The sequence below is a fragment of the Puma concolor genome, chromosome B4 (assembly GCF_028749965.1).
Source record: "Puma concolor isolate L17-30 chromosome B4, mPumCon1.1.hap2, whole genome shotgun sequence".
Lineage (NCBI taxonomy): Eukaryota > Metazoa > Chordata > Mammalia > Carnivora > Felidae > Puma > Puma concolor.
Window position 1 is genome coordinate 39,604,600 of NC_141673.1, and position 19,895 is coordinate 39,624,494.

A 19,895-nucleotide genomic window follows, 5' to 3' on the forward strand; every position below is an offset into this window, starting at 1 on the left:
GGTCATTATCTCATAGTTCGTGAATTGAAGCCCCACATTGGACTCTGCTGTCAGCACAGAGGCTGCTTTGGATTTTCTGTCCCCTTCTCTCTCTGCCCCTCATTCTCTCTGTCTCTCTCAAAAAGTAAACATTAAAGGGGCGCCTGGGTGGCGCAGTCGGTTAAGCGTCCGACTTCAGCCAGGTCACGATCTCGCGGTCCGGGAGTTCAAGCCCCGCGTCGGGCTCTGGGCTGATGGCTCAGAGCCTGGAGCCTGTTTCCGATTCTGTGTCTCTCCCTCTCTCTCTGCCCCTCCCCCGTTCATGCTCTGTCTCTCTCTGTCCCAAAAATAAATAAACGTTGAAAAAAAAATTTAAAAAAAAAAAAAAAAAAAAAAAAAAAAAAAAAAAAAAAAAGTAAACATTAAAAAATAAAAATAGAAAATTAAAAATGACACATTCTTGCCATCTGATATTTAGATCTTATTCAGGTTTGACCAGTTGTCCCAATGATGTTCTAAGTATAGCAGAAGGATCTAATTCAGAATCATGTGTTGCATTTAGTTGCTGTTACCTCTTTAGTTTCCTTCACTCTGAAACAGTTCCATAGTGACTCTTTCTTAATCTTAACACTTTAAAAGATTATAGGTCAGTTATTTTATGATATATCCTTCAGTTTGGGTTACCTAATGTTTACGCATAATTAGATTCAAGTTATAGATCTTTGTCAGGAATATCACAGAATTGATGGTATATTCTTCTCATTGTGTATCCTATCAGGTGGCACATAATTGTAATTTGTCCCATTGCTACTGCTGATCATTCTGGTCATGTGATTTTCAGGCTTCACTTTCCCTTTCTTAATAAGTATTTTGTGGATACTTTGAACCATATAGGTACCTTAATTCTTTAAACTTTCTATCACCTTTCTGTATTTATATCTGTATATCTGTATTGACTCACTATTACTTATTTTATCTGATGGGTTATACCCTGTTACTGTCTGTACTAGTTTTCTAGTGCTGTTGGTGGTATCTCATTGTGGTTTTTGATTTGTATTTCCCTCATGATGAGTGATGTTGAGCATTTTTTCATGTGTTAGCCATCTGGAGGTCTTCTTTCTGACTATTCTTCTTAGTCGTATCTTCCTCTGACTTTCTTCTGCCTCTGTCTCCCCCTCCCTTTTCTTTTTGAGCGGGGGGCATAAGTGAGCAAGGGGCAGAGAAAAAGAGAATCCCAGGAGAGACAGAGAGAAAGGGAGAGAAAAAGAGAGAGAAGCACGGCTCACCCGAAGCGGGACTCGTGTTCGTCCAAAGCAGGGCTTGAGCTCACCCGAAGGGGGGCTGTCTTCCACTTTTAATAACCCTTGTGATTACGTTGGGCTATCAGATAATCTAGGATAATCTTCCTATTTAGGGTTGTTGATTAGCAACCTTAATTTCCCTTTGCCATATAACCTAATAGGTTTGAAAGTTACAGGGTTTAAGACATAGTTGGGCCTATAAGATAATCTAGGATAATCTTCCTATTTAGAGTTGTTGATTAGCGGCCTTAATTTCCCTTTGCCATATAACCTAATATGTTTGAAGATTACAGGTTTAAGACCTAGACGTTTTTGAGGGTCGTTATTCTGCCTGTCACACCATCATTTATTTTGATCAAATTATCCCATATTTTGCCACTGGGAGCTCATTTGAACTTTTGTATCCTTTGCCACTTCTCCATTCTTGGAATTGGAATACTTCCTTGGCATAATATGATATTACAGGCTCATCTTTAACTTTTCTACACCAACCTTAGAAGCAGCTATTTCTTTAAGAAGCCAAGGAGCTCTGATTCCTTTTACTGGAAAATATTTTGAAGCCAAGATATGCACTGTAGGTATGTTTATGTTATTGAAGTGTCACCATTCCTGGTCCCTCTCTGAGTATAGACCTACAAAATATGTGTATATCTATATATACATACATATGTGTACCTATCTATTTTGTCTTCTGTCTGCCTACCTACCTACACCTATCTGGGTAGATACTGAAATGAATTTATACTGATAACTTTCAATTCTAATCTCATAGGGTTTTATTCTAGTATTTGTAACTCTCTTTTGTGAGAAACAAACATCGAGAAACTTGCTTCCCATTATCTGTAATGTTTTCTTATTTGTTCAATCCCTTGTATGTAACCTATCTCTCATTGCCACCCTTTGCCTGTATTTATGCCCTCCTCACCACAAGCGGGTTCTGCTGATATCCCATGTTGGCTTTCCTTGTGCATGAACACTCTGCTGACACTCTTTAGGCTTGGGCATCCTGGATGCCCTCTCTACCCTGCTTGAGTTGTGACTCGCTGCCCTAGATCACCCCTCCTCTTCCACTCCCCAGGATTCCTTCCTTACCCTGCTTAGCTTCTGTCATCCTGTGATAGGCTGCCCTTCCTAGGGTCTTTCTTTGTTCATGTTCAGACTCTGAGACCTCATGCTGGATTGCTTCTCCTTGGAGACTGTTCTTCTTCATGTAGGGCTCCAGTCTTCTGATTGCCTGGTTTGGGGCACTGTTTCCTCCCTATCTAGCTCTGCCCTATCTAATGGCTTTAGGACTGAATCATTCAGAAAAAGAAGGGGAATGATGAGTTTTTCCTGTTTTAATCTTTGTTAATTTGATAAAGTTCTTGTTTTCTCATTTTTCTTACTGTTTTATCAATTATACATTACAGATACTTTGTTCTGCATTCATCCTCAGCAGTGTATCTTGCTACATTACATATACCAGTATAGCTGCTTTAATTTAGTCCTGAGGGCCAGTTAGCATGTTATGCCATAATTTTATGGAGAGCCATGGCTTTGTCATTAATTAGTTTGTTTGAATAACTTTAGTATTATTTTGCTATATTTAGTTGGGCTTATATTTCTCTGATCATATTTCACACATGCTTTTATATTTGTTTATACTTTACAAGTTCTGATCTGCCAGTGCACCTGTAAAGACAATTCGTGGGATTTCCTTAGTGACCATTCTAAGCTTAACTGAAGCAAGAATGTCTTATTTAAACTTACACAAACAGTTGGTGCCTTGCCAACATTTTCTAAGCTCTATATAGGTCTTTCTCCTTCCCTGTAGTAATATAAACCATCCCATTGCAAGGAAGATTATTTCAGACAAAGTATTATTTTAAATCAGTTGTGTAACAGGCTTTGAGGTTACCGGAAGATCTAATTACATAGTCTTTTAAGACCAATGTCAGTCTTAGCAGTTGTTTTTTTACAAGTCATTTCAATGATACTGGTATTTCTCCTCCACACCCTTCCCCCTGTTTAGACCGGAATTGTCAACTTTAATAGGTATAGTAATTATTGAGTTGTTCTTTGTTGCCACAGAAATATAGAGGCTTCTAGTTAACAAATCTGAGGTGAAGTTTACATTTGCGTAGAGTATTAATGTGTAAAAAACATCAAGCATTTTCCTTCTTAAAATTATTATAATTTTAAGGGTGCCTGGGTGGCTCAGTGGTTGAGCATCTGACTTTGGTTCAGGTCATGTTCTCATGGTTCATGAGTTCAAGCCCTGCATTGGGCTCTCTGCTGTCAGTGCAGAGCCTGCTTTGGATCCTCTGTCTCCCTCTCCTGCTCTAGCTTTCCCTGGCTTGCTCTCTCTCTCTCTCTCCCTGTCTCTCAAAGATAAATAAACATTAAAAAAATTATTGTAATTTTTAAATTATAAAAGAGGATCGCTGCTCTTGATTTTGTTTTTTTCTAATATTTTCTCTTTTTGGCAAGAGTTTTAGAGATTACTTTAAACTGCATCTGTAATTGTCCGTCTTGAATACACACACGAGAAGCAGGCTACCACTCCTCCCAATTTCTTCTTCTATACTAGTTCTCATACAAATATAGTCTATCTATTTTGAGAAACATTCCATTATGAAGGAATGTAATTTGATTGCTAGAATTACTGTGAAGTAACATTTAGCTACAAAATGTGTAATCTAATAAAAGACCCTATTTAAATCTACCAATAAAGAATAAGCTTTGGGTGCTTGGGTGGCTCAGTTGGTTGAGCATCTGATTCTTGATTTTGGCTCAGGTCTTGATCCCAGGGTCGTGGGTTTGAGCCCTGTGTCGGGCTCTGCACTGAGTATGGAGCCTGCCTAAGATTCTCTCTCTCCCTCTGTGTCTCGCTCTCATTCTGTCTCACTGTAACAACATCAACAACAAAAAAGTAATAATGATAAGTTTAAGTGTGTTCTGTCTGTTTCAGAATCTGACTATTGAAAAAATAGATATATAGAAATAAGCTTAAATTCTAATTGTTTACAGACCTTGGACATGAACATGGAACAATTTGATCAGGTTCTGATTTTATCAATTGCACCAAACTAGCAGCATAGAAAATACTGTGTGAGGGGTGCCTGCGTAGCTCAGTCAGTTGAGTGTCCGACTTTGGCTCAGGTCGTCATCCCACGGTTCGTGGGTTTGAGGCCCGCATTGGGCTCTGTGCTGACAGCTCAGAGCCTGGAGCCTGCTTCGGATTCTGTGTCTCCCTCTCTCTCTGCCCCTCCCTCACTCATGCTCTGTTTCTCTCTGCCTCTCAAAAATAAAGAAACATAAAATAATTTAGAAAATACTGTGTGAAACTTAATTGAGATATGTTTCAAGTGACTAGTTGTTAAAAAAAAATGCTGCAAGAAATATAGAAAACCGATATTATACAACTTCTGTTAGTATACTTAACTGGAAACTTGTTTGGTCCTGACTTTAAGTCATTTATAATTGGGTCAAAATATAAAATTAGTATAATGCCACCATACTGTTGCTGAAAACAATCTTCATTTTACATTTCTACATTTGTTATCTGTAGATATCTGTTATCTGTAGATATCTACATTTCTAAATCTGTTATTAGTCAGAGTTTTACCAAAAGTATTAAGGAAAATGATTATGTTAAACTTCAGAAATATTATTTATTGTAATCTTGTTCCTATCATTTCAATCAATCAGTAACCCACAAATCAGTAAATCCAGTAAAAGCTATTCTCATTTAGCAATTCTGCTTACTCCATTTCAGTGAAAGGTAGTCTGGATAATCAAGCTGATGTCATCTTTTAAAATATTTCAATTATAACCAAAATGAGAGAAAGGTGTTGTTTTGGAACCTATGGCATTATTAGCATTTTTTTCCTAATGCATATTTAGACATCATTTAATGTTGTGTGTTAGTTTTAGTTCATGTAGAGTAAGATTAGGGAAATTTATAAATGAAAACCTTTATGAAATGTTAGTTGAGTGAGGTGCCCGAGTGGTATGGTTGGTTAAGCATCTGGCTCTTGATTTTAGCTCAGGTCTCAGTCTTGTGATTCTTGAGTTCGAGCCCTGCATGGGGCTCTGTACTGACAGTGCTGAGCCTGCTTGGGATTCTCTCTCCCTCCCTGTCTGCCCCTCCCCCGCTCATACTTTCTCTCTCCCAAAATAAATAAAATAAAGAGAAAGATTAATAAAAAATGTTGAATACTGTTTGTGAAACTTTAGGGGTAAAAGTTTCATATGAAATCATTATCATCTACATTCCATAAAAGATACTTTAAATGGATACACATAAGCTTAGTATTTCTTCTTACTTTATCTAAATAACCAGTGACTAAACATTTTAACCTAGTTATTTTGGTTTCAAAAATAATGTTAAAACTAGGTTTTATAAAGTATATTCTTTGTTGTTATTTGTTAGAGATATTTTCAGAGAAGATTTGTTTTACATGTTTGACGTATAAGGTACAAATACTCTGCCCCGTCTTTAGGAACTGCCACTTTAATGACAAACAGATAAAAGACTCTTTCGAGAAAGTTTACTTGCTAAGCTTTGTTACAGTCCCTTCTTGTAAAAACATCTGATGCCCAAAGGAGAGTTAAAATATCTTTAAACCAACTGTCAAAGCATGGCTTCTCCAGAGGTAATCTTGGTAAGGGGTCAAACTCATGCATATGGACACTTCTAGTATCTGTCTGTCCCCTGGTTATTTTCTGCAACTGGTAAATTCCAAAGAGGTACTTTTCTGTAGCGTCACATTATTAGGGGAGTTATTTCTATACATTGTCCATACATATTGATTGTATATTATTTGAGCTGAGGTTTTGGAGGAAAAAGACTCAAAGGTGGGAATCCCTGTCTTCCAGAAAATAAGACGTATGCCATACATGAAAAGTTGAGGTAAACATATTCAAATAAGCAGTTTAAGCTTTCCTAATGGGAATATACTGACTTGGAATAATTGAGACAGATTTACTGAAATTCCACATAGAAAAGTTAGTAAAGATTTTTTCATATTCCTGCTTAAAAAAAGTCTTAGTTGTGGAATATAAATTGTAAGCTTATTGTAAAGGAGTTGTGCAAATTTTTGTTCATTCATGTCCTTTAATCCCCAATAATCTAATAAAATACACAGTGTTACTCCTATTTTAGAGATGAGAAACTGAGACTGATAGAAGTTTAAAAACTTAGCCATAGGGGTGCCTGGAGGGCTCAGTCAGTTAAGCCTCTGACTTGAGCTTTGAGCTCCATGTTGGGCTTTGTGCTGACAGCTCAGAGCCTGGAGCCTGCTTCGGATTCTGTGTCTGCCTCTCTCTGCCCCTCCCCCGCTCATGCTCTGTCTCTGTCAAAAACGAATAGACATAAAAAAAAAAACAACAACAAAAAAAACAACAACACAACTTACCCATAGTCTCATAGCTACTGAAGCCTGTCTGGTTGGAACTTGGATCTAAATCTTACTGTTAACCATATGGTTTGCTGTACTGTATAATGTCCTTTATTGTACCATGCAATCAGTATTTGCTGTTTTAGTCTGGAATCTAGTCATTTTATAAAGGGAGCTTATTCTCTGATTTTAACATCATTTGTTCTTTACTGTAGAGTCTCTCTTGGAGATTTTTAACGATAACTAGAAGAAAAGAATTAACAATTTTTAAAACGACTCATTTCATTTTGACTGGTTTTATTAAAATGAAATTGCAAAAAATATTTGAAGAGCCTGAGTTATTTAAAGATTGAACAGAAAAATGCCTGGTTATTTGCAAGGTAATAATTTCCCCACCTCAATGGTTAATGTTAACTTTCAGCAACCTTTCTTTTAGATAGCTTACCATCAGCTTTTATGCTGATTATACTTTCTTACTTTTTATTTTTAGGTGTCTTTGAAAATAGGCATTAATCATTATATGTATGTGGTGAATTTTTTTTTTTAATAGAGGGCAAAAGGTGGAGGGAGATGTATATGATTCTAATTGTGTTCTTTTTTTTTTTTTAATTTTTTTTTTGACGGTTATTTATTTTTGAGACAGAGAGAGACAGAGCGTGAACAGGGGAGGGGCAGAGAGAGAGGGAGACACAGAATCTGAAGCAGGCTCCAGGCTCTGAGCTGTCAGCACAGAGCCTGACACGGGGCTCGAACTCACAGACCGTGAGATCATGACCTGAGCCGAAGTCGGATGCTTAACCGACTGAGCCACCCAGGCGCCCCGCTAATTGTGTTCTTAATGCTTATTGGCTTCCAAAAAAAAGTTGATTGGTTGATGAATGATGCTTACTTTTTCCATTTTCTGAGTTTTAAAAATCTTCTAAATTAAAAATACACTTTTAAAAAAGTGAATGGTTTTGTCTGAAAAATCAGATGTAGAGTCTTGTTTAGTCTGACCAGCATTGTGAATTTTTAAAAGTATTGATATTTGTTCCATATTAGTTTCTTTCAAAATTAGACATGATTAACTGATTTATATAATCTGGAATTGTGTTCTTGCACACACACCCAAACTGATGTCATTATTTTTACTTTACAGGAGCCATCTAGAACAGTTTCAGGCAGATATAAAAGGTAAGAATCCTTAAGTTTTGACCTACAACATATAGTTAGACATGGCTTAACTAACTAGAACTGTTTCAAACACCTTGTTGAAAAATAAGAAACCTTAATATCATGCTCTTAAGAAATTACATTTGTAGGTGGGAGTATAGTCCTTTCTGTCTGACCATCATTTATTCTGAGATACACTGCTGTCTTGGAAAACTGTACATACCATGAATTTGTATGGGACTGATGAAATTAGCAAAATAAAAACTTAGAATCAGTTTCCCTTATATATTTGAACATTGAAAATACTTATACTATCTTTATTAGCTTGGACTGCCATAATAAAACACCATAGAAAGGATGGCTTAAACAGAAACTACTTTTCTCATAGTTCCGGAGGCTGGAAGTAAGAGATCAGAGAGCCAGCAAGGTCAGGTTCTGGTGAAGGCCCTCTTCTGGGTTGCAGACTAACAACTACTTGTCTTGTCCTTAGTGTGGTAGAAGGAGCCCAGGAGCTCTCTCAGGTCTCTTTTATCGGAGAACTAATTCCATCCATGGAGTCTCCACCTTTGTGACCTAAGCACTTGCGAAAAGACCCCACTTTCCTAATATTACCATGTAAATGAGGATTTCAACATACGAATTTGGGGGGATCTTAAAACATTCAGACCATACCAAGTCCTCTGCACAATGAGCATTGCTTTTACCAGAAAATGTGTTTGAGTGTATATGTACCTGTATAGGAAGAAAAGCAGAATTAGATATGAGAAGTTGTTTAATGGAGATTCTTGGGCTATTAGCTTCCTTTTTCCCTGTTGAAGTCGTAAAGATTACAGAAGATGTGGTCATACATGTGCAAACAATCATAGAGTCATGGTAGACCTTATCAAGTGTTTATAATGTCCAAGGTGCTTTACATAGAAATCTCGCATTCAATTCTGACAATTATCTTAAAAGGTACAGTAGGTACAGTATTTACGTTCGGTTTGTAGATGAGGGAAGTAGGGTTCAAGAGGTAGAATAATTTCACAGGGGTACAAAGCTAGTGAACAGTAGAGTCTAGATTTGAACTCCGACAACCTAACTTCAGAATACACGTGCTTGTACCATCTACTTAAATTCATACATATAAAACCTTTTATTTCCTCTATTTGTATGTTAAAGTTTAAAGTATTTTGTTGAAAGTTTTGGTTATTACATTCCATCTAAAATAAAACATTGATTAAGAGGAACTTTAATTTTAATACATATAAATAAATACACAAATTGAATAAATAAAATTTTTTTTGTTTATTTGTTTTGAGAGAGCGAGAGCACATGAGTGTGATGTGGGGGGTGGCATAGAGAGAGGGAGAGCGAGAGAATCCCAAGCAGGCTTCCGTGTCTGTGCTATCAGCAAGGAGCCTCACACGGGGCTCAAACTCACAAACCGTGAGATCAGGACCGGAGCTGAAATCAAGAGTTCAATGCTCAACTGACTGAGCCATCTAGGCACCCCTAAAATTTAATTTTTAAGTTTTACTATGGGCCATAATATCTATTAGTGGTAGAAAGGAGTAAGGCCAAGATAATCAGTAATTGAATTAAGTAGGTCTGAAACTGTCTCAGGTGAACTATATTTGTTACTGCTTCTTTAATTTTCATTTCTGAGTAATTTTGATTTAGGTATAATGAAACCTGTGATTCCTTTTAGCTTCTGACATTTAAAAAAAAATATTTATTTTTAGAGAGAGAGCACGCACAAGAGCATGAGCAGGGTAGGGGCAAAAAGAGAGAGGGAGAGAGAGAAAATCCCAAATAGGCTCTGCACTGCCAGCATAGAGCCTGATGCAGGGCCTGAACTCATGAACTGTGAGATCATGACCTGAGCCGAAATCAAGAGTCAGACACTTAACCAACTGAGCCACCCAGGTGCCTCTAAGTTTCTAACATTTATACATGGCTTAATAATTTCTACTTAACATGAATAGCTTAAACTGGAAATCTTTTCTTTTGCCAGAAATTATTGCCAAATAGCTCTGATTTGGCGTATTTTCAGGCTACCTCAAACCAAAAAAAAATTTACCATTAGTTTTTGGTTTGGGGAATAAAGATAAACTTCAGTAACTTAACAAATGTATAAGTTATTTATTTATTAAATAATAAACATTGAATTATAATTGATACTTTTCAGATTAGTGTTAAGTAGAATCAATAAGGGAATAATTTTCTTATAAATACTCATCAAAAACTTTATGTATCATTGTGTTAAATCAGGAAGAAAATTGGTTTTCCATCATGTATGTGTTTATTGTAAGCTTTTTAGATCATTTTATTTGGGACCTATTCCTGTATTGGTACTTTTGTTATTTTTGTTACCTAGAGCATGTTTTGTTACTTTTCAGCTTTCAAAGGTTTAGCCCTGTTTAATATTGTTATAAAACATACATTCTTAAAAGCTTCTAGTCATTATTCACTGACTTACAGCAACTCGTTGTTTGAATACTGTCTAAAAAGAAAAAAATACTAAAAAAATAAAACTAAACATAAAACTCAAGATCTGTATCTGAAATTATCAATTCCTTATCTAGAGAAATTTGTTAAATTGTGCATCAGTAGTTCGTTACTTTCATTAATTTGTCAGCAAGTTGTAGCAATGACTAGGGAATGGATGTTCCTTGGTGATTTGTGTCTGCCGACTAATGAGGATTTAAAAAAAGGAAGAATGGCTAAAGATTAGAAATTTGACCTCATATGTTAGAAAATATTTTCAGTACATCAAATAACTCATCTCCTGTACACAGCTAGACAAACTCTTAAAAAATCATTACAGGGACGCCTGGGTGGCTCGGTTGTTGGTTAAGCATCCATCTCTTGATTTTAGCTCAGGTCATTATCTCATGGGTTTGTGAGTTCGAGCCTCACGTAGGGGTTTGTGAGTTCGACCCTCATGTAGGGCTCTGTGATGACAGTGCAGAGCCTGCTTGGGATTCATTCATTCATTCATTCATTCATTCTCTCTCTTTTTCAAAATGAATACACTTAGAAAATCATTAGATACAAGAACCCACAAGACTAGTTTGTATGTGTGCTGTTATAAATTATGAATTTAATATGTAACTTTTTCTTACAAATATCAAGAATGTACTTTTTGAGCACTGAGTTTGTTATACACTCAATCTAGTTAGGCTTATTTTACTGAATCAACTTGTTTATCTAGAGCATCTCTTAAAAACTGATACTAATTTCCTTTTTTTTTTTTTAAGTGTTTTCCTCACCCCCCCCTTTTTTTTTTGTTCTTGAAAGAGAGAGAGAGGGAGTGTGACAGAGTACGAGCAGGGGAGGGGCAGAGAGAGAGAGAGAGAGAAAGAGAGAAAGATACAGAATCTGAAACAGGCTCCAGACTCTAAGCTGTCAGCACAGAGCCTCAGGAACCGTGAGATCATGACCAGCGCCAAAGTCAGCTGCTTAATCGACCGAGCCACCCAGGCGCCCCCTGACTAATTTCCTTTTTGAAACATGTTTAGAAACTATTTGGAGATGGAGATAATGAAATTTCTGAAATTCAAGGTTTAGGAAAGATGGATCAGTGTCAGTGCATGTATTTGTAGGCTTTTTTTTTTTCTTCAATGTGTGACTTTGTTAATATGCTTACTTGGTTAAGTTCATAGTGCGTTGGTTAAAACAAGGATTTTTTTTCAAAGGCAAGACAGATTATTAGATGTGTGCTTATAGATAGTCTGCTCAATATGATATCTAAATAAAACTGTCATACACTTCAAAAAAAAGACAGTTCTAAAATGACTTGCAATGGGTAGGATTAATCAGGGTGTATAATTTACCATTTTTATTTAAGTAATTCAACCATCAAGAATGGTTCTGATTAAAAAACATGGGAAACAAGCTAAGACAAATACTAAGTTTTATTCTCACATAGTAATTAACTGGTTGTTTTGTTTTCACAAATATATTTAATTCAGTATTAATTACTTTATTAAGTAATTATGCCAAGTCATAAGTGCTTCTAAGTCATCCTCCTTTCTAATAACCTTAATTTTAGGTTTCATTTATGTAGCTTTAAAAAAAAATTTTTTTTTAATGTTTATTTTTTATTGAGAGACAGAGACAGAGAATGAGAATGGGAGGGGCAGAGAGAGGGGAGACTCAGAATCCGAAGTAGGTTCCAGGCTCTGAGCTGTCAGCACAGAGCCTGATTGTGGGGTTCAAACTCACAAGCTGTGAGATCATGACCTGAGCTGAAGTCAGACGCTTAACCGATTGAGCCACCCAGGTGCCCCTTTAGGCTTTTTATTTGTTTAACTGTGAGCATAATAGACATACAGTTTTGTATTCTGGTGTGCTGCTTAGTTAATATTACTTCAGCTTTTATGTTTTAAAGAGAATGGCTAGTATCAATAGCGTTCTCTGCTTTTCTCCCTTTCAGTGATGTACAGAACTGCTCATTGTAACTGCTTTGGTGACCCATAATTTCTTTATTTTTTATTTTTATTTATTTAAGCACTCTCTGCATCCAACATGGGGCTCAAACTCATAACCCCGGGATCAAGAGTTGCATGTTCCTCTGAGACTACCAGCTGCCCTTATTCTTTATTTGGATTAAATGTGACTATGATTCTTTTCCTTAAGAGCCAACATTCTCTAACAGTCAGTTCTGCTATAATACTTGTTTTTGAAAACTAAAATTTGTCCCAGTTGATATATTAGGGAATAATTTGACCATAACACAAATTTTATGTTTGCTTATGCACAATTTTGTTCATCAGAAACACTAAGCAGGGGCGCCTGGGTGGCGCAGTCGGTTAAGCGTCCGACTTCAGCCAGGTCACGATCTCGCGGTCCGTGAGTTCGAGCCCCACATCAGGCTCTGGGCTGATGGCTCAGAGCCTGGAGCCTGTTTCCGATTCTGTGTCTCCCTCTCTCTCTGCCCCTCCCCCGTTCATGCTCTGTCTCTCTCTGTCCCCAAAATAAATAAACGTTGAAAAAAAAATTAAAAAAAAAAAAAAAAAAGAAACACTAAGCAAACATAGAAAACTATCCAGCTCAACTGAACCACAGAGGAATACACAAAATATACACGTCACACATCTACCAACTTACCTCTGTATGAGCCACAGCCATTCGTGTGTGGTGTTACAACTTCCCATCTGATTTCAGATAACTCTCATTTTTACATTTCACTTACTGTGAAAAAGGCCTCACTTTTAAAAGATACTATATCTCAAATTCTTATTATCTCAGATCTGTTGTTTTTGAGCTAATATACAGAGAAGTTCAAACCTTTATTTGTCACTTGATTCTTAAACTCTTTCATTGGAAATTGAATAGAACCTATGTAAGTTTAGAAAGTGAATAATTTATTCAGAAACCATTTTCATGCAAGATTTACGATGTCACAACTTTTTTCTAAATAGAACTTTATAACCATTGTTTTAAAACCAGTAGTTCTTGTTTGATTGCACTTCTGTTTTGAGAACCACTGAGTCACCAGAAATTTCTTCGGTTTGTTGGTCAGGGATCAAACCAAAACAATCAGCGAAATTCTTTGTAGGTGAGAATTACAGACTAAAGACGAAAGGTATCTTTTGGTAGTTGAAGAGAAACAAGTTGTCTTGGGACTTGTTTCTAAAGAAATCTATTCCTTCTCAAGATGTCGTATTTTTGTATTAGTATATTCTGTATTTTACCAAATGGTGTAAGGCATACAGTATTCTAACTGTGGTTCTTCTGGTTAATGGATCTTGCAAATGACATGAATATCAAAAAATGATCATTTAAAAGTAATTGAGACACTGGTACATTTTGTGGACTGAATTGTTTCCTTGTGGATTTGTGAACTTTTATCTATGTTGTAAATATTATTAGCTAAAATTTACATAATATTTATTATGCACCATACACTCTTTTTTTTTTTTTTTTTTTTTTAAATTTTTTTTTTTCAACGTTTATTTATTTTTGGGACAGAGAGAGACAGAGCATGAACGGGGGAGGGGCAGAGAGAGGGAGACACAGAATCGGAAACAGGCTCCAGGCTCTGAGCCATCAGCCCAGAGCCTGACGCGGGGCTCGAACTCACGGACCGCGAGATCGTGACCTGGCTGAAGTCGGACGCCCAACCGACTGCGCCACCCAGGCGCCCCTATGCACCATACACTCTTAACAGTACTTTCCTTATATGTTAATTCAGTTAATTTTCCCAACACCCTTATGAGGGAAATGTTTCTTTATACTCATTTTACAAATGAGCAAACTGAGGTACAGTGAAGTTTAGTGACTTGTGTGAGATAAGACAGATATTAATTGGTTGATTTTATCAACATGTTGATTTACCTTATGTTAATGTTAATTTGCCTAGTATGGGTAGGATGTAAGATGTTTGATTCAGAGTTTGATTTAGCTTATTTTGACTCCCAAGTAACTGGACAGTACCAGTAACTGGATTTTTTTGTTTGTTTAACATAGTTCTTTTTGCAAAGTAACTTCCACTTCAGTGGCTTTAGATTTCACAGAATCTCCTCAGCTGTCTTTACTTTGGCTGCAGTATGGGAAAATAACTTTTGTTCTTATAATCTTCAGTTCCAACAAAATCTAAAGTTATCTTTATATTCATGAAAGAGAAATTATGTAACAATATTTTGTTCAGTATCATTTTTAAGTGCATTTTATGTATTATATTTCCTTGGATATTGATCACTAATCTGAACTTGCTATTCCATATTTAATCTCTTTTTTAGAGAGTTTTGAGATATAGTTCAAATGGTTCATGATGTTTAAAAGTGTACAATTCAGTGGTTCATAGTACTTACTTACACACTGTTGTATAGCCATGACCACTATCTAGTTCCAGAACTACTCTCAACCAAAAAAAAAAAAAAAAAAAAAGGGAAATCCCATACCCAGGAAACTGTCAGTCCTTATTTTCGCCTTCCCCTTAGCTTTAGCAACCAGTACTCTGCTATGTGTTTTTATAGATTTGCCTATGTTGGGTAATGCATATAAATGAAGTCATACTATATGTGGCCTTTTGGTCTGGCTTCTTTCATTTAGCATTATGTCTGCAAGATTTATCTGTGTTGTAGCCTGCCTGGATAATATCACAGGATGGACATTTGGGTGTACTTTTTGGCCTATGTGAACATATTAGGAACATTCATGTGTAAATTTTTTGTGGTTCCTATTTACTCTTAATAAATACATAGACATTTTTTATATTGCTTAGTTGAAGACTTTTCTGAAAAAAATAAAACGGATGTTTTATCAAATACGTTTTGAATAGTTGTGAGATGCAAGGTAGTATGCTTGGCTGTTTGGGTAATACATTTTTTTCTTTTTTTTTTTTGAGAGAGAGGGCACAAGTGAGTGAGGGGCAGAGAGAGAATCTAGGAGGGGCAGATGGAGAGAGAGAGAGAGAGAGAAAGAGAAAGAGAAAGAGAAAGAGAAAGAGAAAGAGAAAAGTGGGGTTCACCCGAAGCGGGGCTCGATCTCACAAATGGTGATATGGAGCCGATATCACAAATGATGACCTGAGCCAAAGTCAGATGCTTAATGACTGAGCCATCCAGGCGCCCACACACATTAAGATAAAAATGAAGCGCATATAATTTTAGCTGTTTTTACCAAGTACAGTAACTTACATCTGGAAGAATGTTTTCTGGATTTGTTTGTCTATCCCTCAGGTAGTAAAATTTGAGCAACTGGGTATATATGGTGAGATAGTTGTCATATTTTATCTCTTTAGGTTAATTCACTCTATTTAATATGCCAAAAATTAATATAGTATAGTTATAATGCAGACATTAAACTGATGATGTAGAAAACTATTAATTATATAGGATAATAATTACCTATTTATGTTAAATGGGGAGAGGGTGAACATATTACAAAGTATGATACAAAACAAAGTCTCATAACATAGATCAGGTGTTTATAACTTGAAATCTATTGATGAACTAATATTTATGTAAAATAATTTATTGTTTATCTGGGACAGATCTTTTCAATAGATTTTCAAAGGGAGCTGAGTATAAAAGGTTAAGAACTACTATGTTGTAAAATGTATTGGCAATTATCTCTGGGTTGGTGGGATTACTGGAGATAATTGATTTATATTTTTCATTTCCTACAATTAATATATATCATAGTTTGAATAGAGTCTGAGAGTTTTTGATTTTGACCTTTAGTTGTGTGTGTGTGTGTGTGTGTGTGTGTGTGTGTGTGTGTGTGTATGCACATGCGCTCGTGTGTAAAGGAAGAGGAAAGAGAAAACCTACACAGAGTAAGGGGCTGTTATGAGGAGTGGGAGTAATGATGGGGGAGAATAAGATAGTGAAACATGGTAAAAATATGGAGGCCAATCATGTACTTGTTGGTTATTTAAGGGTTTCATGGTTTATCCAATACTGCTAAATTCTTGATACCCATTCTAAAAGTGGGATTTTACTCATAAGTCTTGTATTTCTTATAATTGCTAAGCCTTAAAATACCTACTTTAGTGGAAAATTCCTCTAGCTCTAATCTTATAATACTGTGCCAATCTTGTTCTCATGATAGTTTTAGAAAAACAGTGTTTTATTCCCCAACATAACACCTCCCTAGACTTACCACAAAAGAAAACTTTCAGAAAATGGAAGTATTTATCTTTGATGATACTTTATTCTTTTCCATTTATTATAGTTAGTATTTTTTTATAGCTAAGGGCAAAAGAGATTCTTTTTGGAATTATATTAGTTAGAGATTTGTGTTAACATTCCTGAGTAGAGTATTACAGACTTTTTGGAGTTAATGAAACAGTCTTTTATTCTGTGTATTCTGCACTGTACATATATGTCCCTCAAAATAGGTTGAAAGCATTTGTTTTTAAAGTACACAGATCTAAATTTGGCAATAAGATCAAGTAACAATATTCACAGTTTTGACAGTATTTCTTACAGGTCTAGTACATAATGGGGATACAGCACTGATTTTGTTTTCTAATAATTATTCCTTGTTTTGAATTCGTATAATACTATCATTTATGTATTGGCAAGCCTAATATGAAGAATCTTAGAAATTGTTAATTGTTTAAATTTTCTGAAATACTGTTTTAAGCTTGTACCTCATGCAGATACAGAGTTATTAAGGGATATCCATATTTCTAGGTTTTGATGTTTGTGGTTGTCAGGATTGTAATTTCTACACAAATAATGTTGTTGGTTTAGGTAACAATATTTTAAGGGGAAAGTTTTTTAAAAATGATTCTAATGCTCTTCTATAATATGATATGACTTCAGAGATACCTTACTCTCTTGATTTTCTTTCTACCACTTTGCTGCTATTTCCTAGTTTTGTTTGTAGTTCTTCCTTTCCTGTACTTGTTCTTTATGTGGTGGTGTTAGCTCTCTGTATTCAACTTTATTCTCTTTTTGTTCTGTGTATTTGTGCCAGAAATTTCCTTTACTTCAATGACTTCCATTACTACCTGTGCATATACTGATGACTCCCAAGCATTGGCTCTATTACCTGTATAACCAACAACTTTGAATATCTCAGAAGTTTCTCAAACTCAGCATGTTCAAAAGTAAACTTGTGAAACCTGGTCAATTTCAGTAGTTGGTGTCAGAATCCACTTTCGCTGAAACCAGAAATCTGAGTGTTGCTTATGACCCTTCTTTGTTTTTTTTTTCCCCCTACCACATCAACTACATCCAGTCATTTATCAAGACTTACTTAGTTTGTATCACTTATATATCTTCAGTGCCAACACACCAATCTAAGACATCAGCATCTCTTAAATAGTTTATTTTGATGGCCTCCAAACTGATCTCCCTACCTCCAGTTTTTTCTTCAGTGCATTTTATTAAAATGCTTCTTTTCATTTTACCTGCTTTAATGACTTCCTATGATCTTTAAATGAAGTCTAAACTAGACTCCAAGGTGGAGTGATACACAAGATAATGTTGATATGTAGGAAGAAAATATTATAACTTTTATATTTACTTTTTAATCTAAAGAACACTATGACATTTCTTCTTCAGAGCTATTACTGTGTACTGTTTGTTTATTATGCCCTTGCTTTATATGTCAGATGGTCATTTGTTACTGGAGATATCCTGAGGGAAGCATGTTTCGTTCACTTCCTGAATGCTGCACAATACTGTGATTTGTACGTTAAATGGATACATGAATTATTATCCAGTTTAATGTTTACAAAATAAATCTGGGGGGTAGAATTTTAAAAAAATACCAAACCAAGTATATAAATGCAAAGATGATCACATGATTGTCCAGCTGGCAAAATCTACAAAATCAGATCTTTTCTTACCTGCTTATTTTGGGTTTTAAGTGAAAGGTTTTAAAATTTTTAATTCTTATTTTAAGTTATCTCTTTCTGTTATGACAGCCATTAAAGATCAAATATACAAACTGATCTTAGAGCTAGTGCTTTGAATCTCTGTATCACAAAATGTTAAAATAAGATCCTAAGAAATAATGGAGCATATTCACCTGTACTTTCAGTAAAAATATTATAGTCAGTTTTGGGAAAACAAAAAATTTTGTATCATAAATAATTAAAATGTAAATTTTAAATTCTTTTCATCCCTTTAGGTTCTGTTTTTTGTTGTACAGATGATAATTTAATAGTATGAGTATACTGTAAATCATAATAGTTTACATATATATAATATGTTACAATATTATATATTTGTATAATGATGTATATGTATTATATGATTTTATATAATATGATTATATTAATAGTCAGTATAAAAACAGTAAATAAACACACATACCAAACATGGTTATGTAATGAATGAAATTTAGAGACCATTAGTTCAAATTCTTCCATAAAATAGCTTTCAGGTTTCCTGCCTGCTTTTCTATCATCATATCTTACCATGCCTATATTTACATTTCATGCCTTAGTCTTAGTCATATGGGACTTTCCTGTTTCTTAAATGGGCCACGTACACTTTGTAGATATTTGCACATTCTTAATTCCTCTTTTAAGTCTGAATTTAAACGTTCTGTAGCATACATAGTGCTACTTAAAGTGCTCCTTGAACTGTTTGTCATCAGCCTATGAAAAGATAAGAACAGAACTTGAGAGTAAACACTTAGAAGCTTGAATTGCATTTTGATATTGTCATAATCACATCCAAGTACATAATTAGTAGGCTCCTTTCTGAATAGGATATTGATTAGTTAAAGTGCCATGGTGCTTGTGTGATTTTTTTTTTTAACTCAAATTTTTTAGAGCTCTTTTAGATTAACAGCAAAACTTGAGGGGAAGGTATAGAGATTTTTAATATATACCTTGCCTCCTCTTATTCATAGCTTCTCCCATTATCAGTATTCCCCAACAGAGAGGCATGGTTGTTAAAGTTGATAAACTTCCATATTACACCATAATCACCCGAAATGCATGGTTTGCGTTATGGCTCACTCTTAGTGTTATACATTCTGTGGGTTTGGACAAATGTATGACATGTATTCATCATTGTGGTATATATAATACAGAGTATTTTCACTGCTCTGAAAGTCCTCTGTACTCCACCTGTTTATCCTTCCCCCTTTTAAATCTCCCCCTAGCCCCTATAAACTACTGATCTTACTCCACAGTTTGACCTTTTCCACAGTGTCATATAAGATCGTACATTATATAGCCTTCTCATATGGCTTCTTTCACTTCTAATATGCACTCAAGGTTCTTTTTAGCACTGAGTAATATTCCAGATCTACCACAGTTTATCTGTCCATTCACCTATGAAAGGATATTGTGTTTGCTTCTAAATTTTGGGAATTATGAATAAAGCTGCTATAAACATCCCTGTGCAGATATTTGTGCAGACCTAAGCTTCCAATTTCTTCAGGTAAATGCCAAGGAGCATGATTGATGGATCATGTGGTTAAGAGTAGATTTAGTTTTATAAGAAGCTGCCAAGCAGCCTCCCAAAGTGGCTGTACAATTTTATATTTCTACCAGCAGTGAATGAGAGTTCCTGTTACTCTAATCTTCAGTAGTGTTTGGGGTTTTCATTGTTTCTGATTTTAGCCATTCTAATGGGTGTGCATTGCTGTTTTAATTTGGATTTCCCTGATGACATAATAT

At 35.4% G+C, this 19,895-nt stretch overlaps 1 protein-coding gene across 3 annotated transcripts in view; it reads left to right on the forward strand.

Moving 5' to 3' along the window:
- The window catches only part of PAWR (pro-apoptotic WT1 regulator), a 138,478-nt gene that overhangs the window by 88,784 nt on the left and 29,799 nt on the right, over nucleotides 1-19,895 (forward strand). For all 3 annotated transcript variants that reach the window (XR_015253469.1, XM_086712748.1, XM_025926413.2), the window contains exon 3: nucleotides 7,800-7,834. Coding sequence is in view for 2 of the 3 variants with exons in the window: in XM_086712748.1 (XP_086568874.1) it covers nucleotides 7,800-7,834 (35 nt within the window). In the remaining variant the exon portion in view is untranslated. The remainder of the gene's footprint in view (nucleotides 1-7,799; nucleotides 7,835-19,895) is intronic.